Raw genomic sequence first — 9,448 nt, 5'->3', positions numbered from 1 at the left:
TCACCAAGGCCCCTTCCCCATTCAGCAGTGCACTAACATTTCCCCTTGTCTTCCTCTTGCTGTTGACATACTTACAGAAACCCTTCCTGTTGTCCCTGACATGCCTCGCCAAATCTAATTCCACCGGGGCTTTGGCCTTCCTTGTTTCACATCTGCATTCTCTGACAATGCGCCTGTATTCCTCCCACGTGGCCTGTTCCTTCTTCCACAAGCTGTACACTCTTTTTTTCTCGTTCACTTTGCCCAGCAGTTCCTTACTGGAATAAGGAAAATAATATTTATATACTTTTTTTTTTTGTGGTAAAGTTGTACTAATTTTAAAGAACAGTTTTAATCTGTTCTAAATTAAGTTTAAAGAAAAACTCTTTATACTATAGATAGAGCATTTGTCATGCTCTATAGTAGATACACTAATGCAAAAATATGTATTTATTATATAAGCAGGAAGATGTGGATATCAGAGTAATCACATCCATAGGCTATTTACTAATTTTGTGTCTTTGGGGTCATTTAGTGTTCTTTTCATTTGTCTCACTAGCCTATACCTGACACATTTCCTAAAACCAGAACTTTTTACCATTTGCTGTGGATATGAATACATCCACAGATATTTTAATGCTAAAGTCAATCTTGCCATCAAAGCACATTCTACATTTAAGTAGAACTTCATGAATATTTGAAAGGATCATAGGCTAATTCAGTCTGGAAGTGATTTCAGGAGGTCTCTAGTCCAACCTGCAGCTCAAGGTAGATTCATCTCTGAGGTCAGACAGGTTGCTCAGTGCTATGTCCACTTGAGTATTGAAAACMTCCAAGGACAGAGCCTGTGCAGCCTCTCTGGGGAATCTATATCTCTGTTTTACTCTTCTGATAGTGAAAAGTGTTTCTTTATATCTGTTCTGAACCACATTTTAATTGCGCAACTTCCTACTTCATACATTTTTTTTTTTGTATCAGAGTTCTAATTTCATGCCAGTGTGCACCTAAAGTCTGAAGAGGAAGATTCCAGAAATGAAAATAAAGATGCATTGAGTTCTCTGTGGTTTGGAAATCTGTTCAAGTCAAGTATTCAAGCATTATCAATAACAAGATTGCTCTATAACTTTAGTGAGACTCAGCCCTGAATGTGGATGCCAACATTTAGATGCCTAAAGGCAAGCATCTGCTTGTGAACTTGGCATCTCAACACTCAACATACTTAACAGAAATGTAATCAATACAGTCAACAGACCCAACAGAAATATACCACTCTCACAGAACTGAACACCTAGGGCTAGCCACTGTATTACTAGAAACAACCATATGGGCCAAGCAGATGTGACATATGATTGAGGTGGGACTCCTTCTGAAACCCATCAGGAAGTGAGGTGGGAGTGCTGTAGGGTTTCTAYAAGGCTACTGGACTACTAATTTGGAAGCTCTGCATATGAAAACTTAGCCTCATTGACTCCTATACATATATAGAAATGTTCCTAAAAGGTTCAAGATTTATAATACATCACCTACAGAGACTTATTTTATGCAAAACCTGAGCATGCATATCAAAATTCCCACCAACATGACACACACAATCAGATGCAATGGGATTTCAGAGGTCAATGCATGTGAAGGAGTTCATTCCTTTGTTTTCATCATAGCTCTTTCCTGTGATGCTTGGAAGAAACTTTTATTAAATCAATCAATATGCCAAACAGTTGGATTTTAACACAGGTATAAATAACCAGACACCTAGGAAGCTGGCAAGAATAGTAGAATAATCTAATCCTCAGGAATTTATTACTTCAAAATATATTTATGTATATCTGAAGAAAAGAACCTATGCAGAATCTTGCAACCACATAAACTACCAGGAACTCTTAAAAGATTTTAAAAGATTACTTTCAAGTTAAAAARTCAGAAGCACCACAATATAAAATTGTAAAATTGTAAAGCCACTGTTACCACCTTCAAGTATCACTATAAAAAGGCTCACATTAGGGTTATASAACTAGTATTTCTCATATTATATGATTATATCATTATTTAGATCATATGATCATTTAGTTATCTATCGATAAGTATCTATTTTTCAAAGGGCTTGTGTGCCCCAAACCAGCAGACTAAATAAAAACATTTCCTGGGTAAGGAAAGGCAAGATACCTGCACTTTCTTTGCATTTATGTACATGCAAAGAAAAAGCATAATCTCAGTCTACATTTCATACCTTAATCTGTTTGGGTTTCACACAAAATCTATTTATTACATGAACTACATAGCCTAATCCCTATAAAGAGAATGAGTTATTGCAACAAAACTTAGTGCCTACTGACAAAGAGTGATTTCAGAGCTGGGCATTTGCACCTAAAGCCTCACCAAGGTGGGCACCAAAGCCCTTCCCTGGAAGTCTGAGGAGGCTCGTATATGCAGTCCACACACAAGCTAAATAAACCTGTCATCCACCAACCTGGCTAGGCAGGCTGGGATTTTATCCTGGTACCATGCTGCTGTTCAGAAAGGAATGCAAGAATYAACAGTGCCAGAAATAGAGGAAAACCCAATGCCATTGTCCAGGAAGACAACWGGGAGGAAGAGGCCTTAGTTTGAACTGGGTAACCAGATCATGTATTTTGATCACCACCACTGAAGTGAAAAATGACCCTTCAGCTGCCTCTCTGGCTCCACAGCTTCTGATTTTTTAATTACAAAATAACGCATCATGCATAGTAGAAAAGTTTAGTTGTCGGGTTTTCCTTGTCTTGAGTGCTTGAATTGCAATCCACTGTCCAATATATCAGCTCTGCCTCCACCTTGCCCTCTCTCTGTGTTTTAAAAGAAACAAAAGATGAAGAAGATGAAGAGGAATGAATGAAGAGGAATGGCTTAGGTTGTAAATGTAGGAACTAGTTGTAAATGGTAAGCCCAAAATCAGCCAAACAACTATAGACAAGAAGAAACTATTTAAGCATCTCATATAGAACCTCACTTCAGCAATTCAGAATACAAAMGGATGCACTATGTATTAGGCCTGTGAAATATATCTAGATTCCTAGATCACAAAACTTATTGGAACAGGAATTCAGAAAACTATAGCTGATTTTGAAACATTACATAAGAAGTAATTCAGGCACATTTCAGATACCCAGATATGTGTGTGTGTGTGTATTCTTTTCTTTTTTTTTTTCCTTATGCAGCTTTAATTATATGAAGCCCTCAAGGGTTATAATCCTCATAAATATTTGCATAGATAAATAATTAAAACAAATAAATGTGAGTCAAGCTGTCCTTTGGGAAAGCTCAAACTCTAGAGGTGTCACAAGTGGTCTGTTTCCTCAGCAAAAGCATGACTAGACATCCATCTAGACTAGACATCCTAACAACATCCATCACTCCATTGAATGATGAATGAATTCCGTACAGGCTGTGCTGCCCTGACAAACAGCTGCATAAATTTACTTGAAACATTTAAATTCTGATCGTAATCATCATCTTTTATATATGTAAACTTTTCATTACTAATGATATTCACTACTGTGATAGAGTTGGGATGTATATTGACATATTCCAGTCAGTATTACCTTAATACTGACTCCTAAAGTTTTAGACATGTTGCCCCCGTTATTAAACTTAGAAGAGGTGTATCAGTACATGCTAAAAAAAAAAAAAAAAAAAAGCAGTGCATAAATAGAATTCAACTGTCTAATAAACACATTGGAAACAAATTTCAAGTTAAAAATAATTTTAGATTACCTTGGATACTCTGTTTGCAACCTCTCTGCCTACAGTCAGCCCCTGAACAAAGGTCCGTGCAGCAATGAAAGCTCTAGTCACTTGAACCTTCAGCTTCCTTGGGACATCTCCAAATGGTTTCAGCTGGTCTGTGTACTTGCTCACACACTCCAAGTAGTCCTCAGTGAAATGATACTGAGGGTTTATGAGCTGGAACATCCGCTCCAGTAGCCGAGCCCAGAAATCATTTAGCATTTCCTCCAAGTTCACATTGCCTCCCGTATAATATCGTTTCAGTTCTGTGAAGAGATCCTGGAACACTTCTGAGTTCTGCATGTACAGCATCCCATATGTCCGTACAAACATGTCATTTAGGGATTTTTCTGCATTCTCCAGAAGTTCTCGGAAAAATTCTGCAGACAAAATAAGCAGAGGTTAATAAAAATTATTAATTAGGTACAAAGGTCTTTTTGTAAATAACTTAGTAAAAAAATGACATAATATATTTTTGCCACTACACTTCACCAGTAAAATCCTATTATTTGACTAGAAAATAGCTTTATTTAGAGATAAAGAAAAATAGGAAATGTCCAGCATTCCCCAAGTAGGCAGAAAGATAATACCTAGAATGCTAAACATTAAAAACACATCTAAATGAACTTCACTGAGAATAGTTCCAATTCTTCACCTATTATGTGAGTATAGCAATCCCAGCCACTTGCAAAATCCTCAATAGCTTGTGTAGCACATCTTGTACTCTCAATGTGAGGCCAATAATATGATGTTTTAGCTGAAACTGCAGTGATGCTAGAATGCTGATCTTCTAACATAGAACACCACAGAAATAAGTCTGATAACTTATTTTTAAATATTCTTGATGAAAATGTGGAAGAAAGATGAATGTACATATGCAGAATTCCTTTTAGAAATATTGTTTGTCTAAGTCATACTAAGAAAATGTTAGCGTTTTCAATAATTTGATATTATACACAAGGACTGTTCCAGAATCACCCGCCAGTCCTCTCCTAGCCCGACTACTTATTCTCATTCGTTCTAGTCATTGGCATTGGTATAGTATGCTTTCTGTTTCTTCAAATGTATGTGAAACAACTGCTTCTGTGCATGCTAATTATTTCAGCTTGCACCATAAGCTATTTTTAATTTTTGGCTTATGGAGTTGATTCTGGAAACAGGCCCATGGATACCAACCACAGCAGAAATCTCTGACATCTTTCTTAGGACAACAAAAATGTGCAATGATATCTTCTATTAAAATCTTTTAATTGGCATGTGATGCTTAGGTTTTCCCTAGATATTCATTAAACATATATAGTCATTCTTTTAACATAAACTGATAAAGCAGGCAGAGCTCCTTCAGATTTTACAAGGCACCATCTTCCTATAATGTCCACTTGTCATAAAGTCCCTTATCAAATGCAGCCTCCTTATATCTCCTTTGAAAAAAGATTTTACGAGTGTTGTAGCCTGCAAATGGGACACTGCAGGCAGTAAGGCAGAGATGGCAATGCCTTTAGCGAAGACATATTTATTGCCATTAAATGAGTCATGCTGATGTAGAAATCATCATACATCCAGCTCCAAGACACCAGATTCTAAATGCATGCTCAGTGCCCAAGGACACAATTTTTATATGCCAACTGAATGGACACCCTGACTTAAAATCACAGCAACTGCTATCATGTGAATATCCTTACAACAACATGGAGCCATTACACAGCTACAGAGACTCCTGAAAATGCAAAAGCAGTGTAATGCTGAAGATAGGATGGGATTTAAGAACCCAAAGAAAAACATATTCACAAAATTTGAGGACTTGGAATTGATGACTCAAAAACAGAGTACACTAAACACTGTGTACCACGCTGCAAAGATTCAGCAGGAGCAGAGCCTTTTCTTTTTGGCAGAGATTGTGCAGAACTGCTGTCTTTGATCTCCTAGATAACTGCAAAGGGGTTATAATGACAATGCATACACACAACACTGAGAATACATTTGGTACATCAAAGTGCTTATTAAAGGGAAAATATATTCTAGTAAATATATCAATGTCTAAACTGTCATTAAAACTAKAGCTCTTCTCTTTACAGTTTGGAAAGCAAACAAACAAAAATATGCTCTTTATCAAGAAGAATAACTTGAGATTCACAACATACAGTATACTGTATATCTATTCTGTTGATTTTTTTTTAATTATCCATGCAATCCAACAAAGCAGTTTTAGAGAAAAACAAAACACAATAGTTTTTCAACCCTATTTCTAATATGGTGGGATCCTTGATATCTAAATCATCCTGATTATTATTTTATGCATTCAGCATTGCTTCTTGTAAGAAGCAATGTGCACTGGGTGTGTGGTTGAATAGATCTGGCTCTGTATTCACACAGTCTGTAAGACAAAAGCCTGTCAGACAACCTGTTTCAGGACTGAGGTCTGGCAGTCAGACCCAGTGCAATTGAATGACAGCTGTGAAAAGCAATCATAAAATGAGTGAATCCAGGCCCCTCAGTCCTCTCACATGGGCTTCTGTACATTAAGAGGTTGCTGTAGGCAAATCAAATGCCTCCCAATCTAGAGCCACACTGGAAATCCCACTATTTATCTTAAAAGATTATGCCATTGTATAAATCAGTGACATAAAGAGTTGGCTGACAGCTCCTCTAGTTTGAGATTGTTAGCATATTATTTCTTTATGTAGGGCTATTATTTTGCAATCTCATAATCAGTCTGTTGGAAATCACCCAAACTTTCTAGGCTGGAATAGTCATTTATTCTATGCTTGTATAGCATCTAGCACAATGTGCCCTGAGCGGGTTGCAATCTTTAAATATACTGCAATATAGACATTATCAGTAGCAATAAAAGCTTGAATGTCATGTTAGGCCAAATGTGACACCAGGCATATGATTAGCTGTGGGAAAATTAGCGTCTTCTGAATGGCAGTTAATTTTTAGTTTTCTCTTAGGTCTCCAGTCTTTGAAAGCTTTTGCTTAGAGTAAGTTGTTATGCCGTTAAAAAGTTAGACCTTTATCCTTCTGCATGCTTTGGTACAACAGACAGTTACTTTAAGACAGTTACTGCATCAGTAACCCTCTGCAGGATTAGGTTAATAAAGCAGCAACAACTACAAAATTGGACACCTGTTTCAATTTCAAAGAGAAAAAGGGCTCTCATGTTGCATTAATTAGTCACAAAAAAAAAAAAAAAAAAAAAAAAAAAAAAAAAAAAATCCTGTTCAGCAAAATGAATGCTGCTGTGAAAGACCACTTGCTTTTTTAGTCAGAAAAGCAACATATCTTAAGAGTCTAGTCTGTTTTGCCCTGCTCATGTACAGAGACTGTCCTGGCGTGGCTGGGCACATGTCCAGTCATATCAAGAGAAACAGTACTTCCCTCTGCAAAGGTTGAATTTTTCCATAGTCTTCGTAGTAATTTAAAGACTTTATGCCCATTGCAAAGATGATATTTCATCAACCTGCAGATGCCTTTTGAAAAATAATGTAATATTTCAGCTCTAAGTAGAAGAGTAAAGATGAGACAGACATTAATCATGTTGCTTAATGTGCTCCTGGAAGGCAYTCAAGAGCCAGGGTGGGAGTGGAGAATCTATGTAAGAGAGAACTGTGCAGTGTTTTAAAATATGTGTCTTGGGGAAAATTTTGCTGCCAAAGAAAGCTGTCTTGAGCAATGCTACTGCTGGAAATATTTTTGCCTAATTTTATACAGTATTCAGTTTTATGACAGAGTATGCCCTGCGTATGTCTTATGCTGCACACACATTTTTATATAACTTTCATTTATTAGCCAGAAGATCATCAGCAAGCCAGCTTAATTGTGTTTATGAGATTGTTCAAAAGTATAGWGTCTGAGGCATATCATGAGTTACCACACATAGAACTGAAAAGAGGAAAGGAAGATTACTATTTGAAACCAGTACATGCTCAATATAGGCTTAAATGATGAGTTTACAGTCAATGCATATCACTTCAGATAGTTTCTATTTTTTTAATATTATTTGTAAATTTAGGATGTCAGATTCATGATAGCACATCTCTATAGATGAATTTTAAATTGTTGTTAAACATTTTGTCTATCATCAGACAATATATTTACAAAGTGAAAAGATATGTTGCTTAAAGGATTTTATTGAATTGTACMTGGTTTTCTCAGATTAAAATAAGACTTTGCTAGCTCTCACACTTCCTTCTCAACTGAATAGAGTTACTTTCTCACTCTATTTTAATATAGGTAATCTAATGTGATAATTTAATTCAACCTGAGAGCTAACCTAATTCCAAAGAGACAACTAGTTGTCACCACATGTCAGTGGATCAGGACTAGGGATAAAATTACAGCATGACATGATGTAATAACTGCTTTTGACACAATGTAATAACTACTGTCTAGAGACAATTATTAGAAAAACAAATTTGTATTAGATAGGAGTGGATGTTTTATGATCTTCCCTAACCCGCTAAGTTCCCTTCATTTTTTATTATGTCTGTGATTTATGCAAAACCAACATATGAGCATAAGACAAAACACAAAGTTGAAAATAGTTGTCATCTGATTCCCTAAAATAAGCAGATATGTACAGTCTTTGTGCCAAGAAAGACTAAAAGCCAATTTCATTCATTTGCCTTATATTTGGTTCAACTTGCTTCCTCAGTAGAACCTGAGGTGGTTGTATTTTGATGCATCTAATGCCTGTGACATGCAGTCTAACTGCTACCTGAGAAAATACAGCAGCGTTACACAAAGCTCTGCAGAGCGTATGGGCAGGCATACATATGTCTGGTATATATGCAAGGTATATACCTGCTGATATATATATATATATATATATCAGCTTTTGTGTAAAACCGTGCTCAGGTTGGCATGCTTATTTCCTTTCATTGACTGCCACCACTCAAAGCATGCATGCAGTTCTCCAAGAAAGCCTAGGTTTCCTACTGGTGAGCACTAATTTTCAAACAACCATGGAGAATTTTTACTTGAAAATTATTAAATATACTTTTCTGAAATATTTACTGTTCTCTAAAATCTTAATTCATGTTACATTGCACCTTTTTATTTGTAAWAATGATGTATTCTCGACAATAAATATGTAACCTGAATTCCCAAGATCTCCTTATAGAATTAATTGGATTTGCAGTAATAGTCAAGAAAGAAAATGCTAGAAATAAAAACAAAGCAATGGGATAGCTTTTCACATAAGTTATATATACACTAATAATTATTTCTGAAGCTTCTACTTTCATTATCAAGTGGAAAATCCCTAAGTAAAGTACTCATAAAATGCAAGCAAAATGTTACATGGCATCAGAGAGCCACATTCTAGAATATTTATGAATGGACATTTAAATRCCTACAGCAGTACTACTGTCATGAATATCCATGACCAAAGACAGACATGTAACATTTCATGGATATCTGTGAATTTCAAAATGATGAATTTTACATCATATGTTCATAAAAATGTATAATGCCTCATGCAAAATTCATGAGTCACCACATTTTCTTCTGAAAAGCATTTAAAGCTTTCATGAAATGATATTAACAATATATAAACTATAAGACTTATGGCAACAATTGTTTTAATATACAGAGCCTGTTCTGTTTTTCCCTATACACCACTAAAGGCTATTAAATATCCACTTCAATAGCTAAGGAGATTTACCATCTAACATTTTGCATGAAAATTCTTTGCCATGCTTATAATTAC

The 9,448-nt window shown here is 35.8% G+C and overlaps 1 protein-coding gene across 1 annotated transcript in view; it reads right to left on the bottom strand.

The window, feature by feature from the left end:
* The window catches only part of LOC112947594 (glypican-6), a gene marked incomplete at its 3' end in the record, with an annotated part of 427,468 nt that overhangs the window by 256,113 nt on the left and 161,907 nt on the right, over positions 1–9,448 (bottom strand). The window contains exon 2 of the mRNA XM_026039716.1: positions 3,727–4,118. Within this exon, the coding sequence (XP_025895501.1) occupies positions 3,727–4,118 (392 nt within the window). The remainder of the gene's footprint in view (positions 1–3,726; positions 4,119–9,448) is intronic.

This window comes from Nothoprocta perdicaria, unplaced genomic scaffold, assembly GCF_003342845.1.
Source record: "Nothoprocta perdicaria isolate Ctin4 unplaced genomic scaffold, notPer1 scaffold_239, whole genome shotgun sequence".
Classification (NCBI taxonomy): domain Eukaryota; kingdom Metazoa; phylum Chordata; class Aves; order Tinamiformes; family Tinamidae; genus Nothoprocta; species Nothoprocta perdicaria.
Note: the sequence above shows the minus strand (reverse complement) of the source record. Positions and strands in the feature narration are given on the sequence as shown.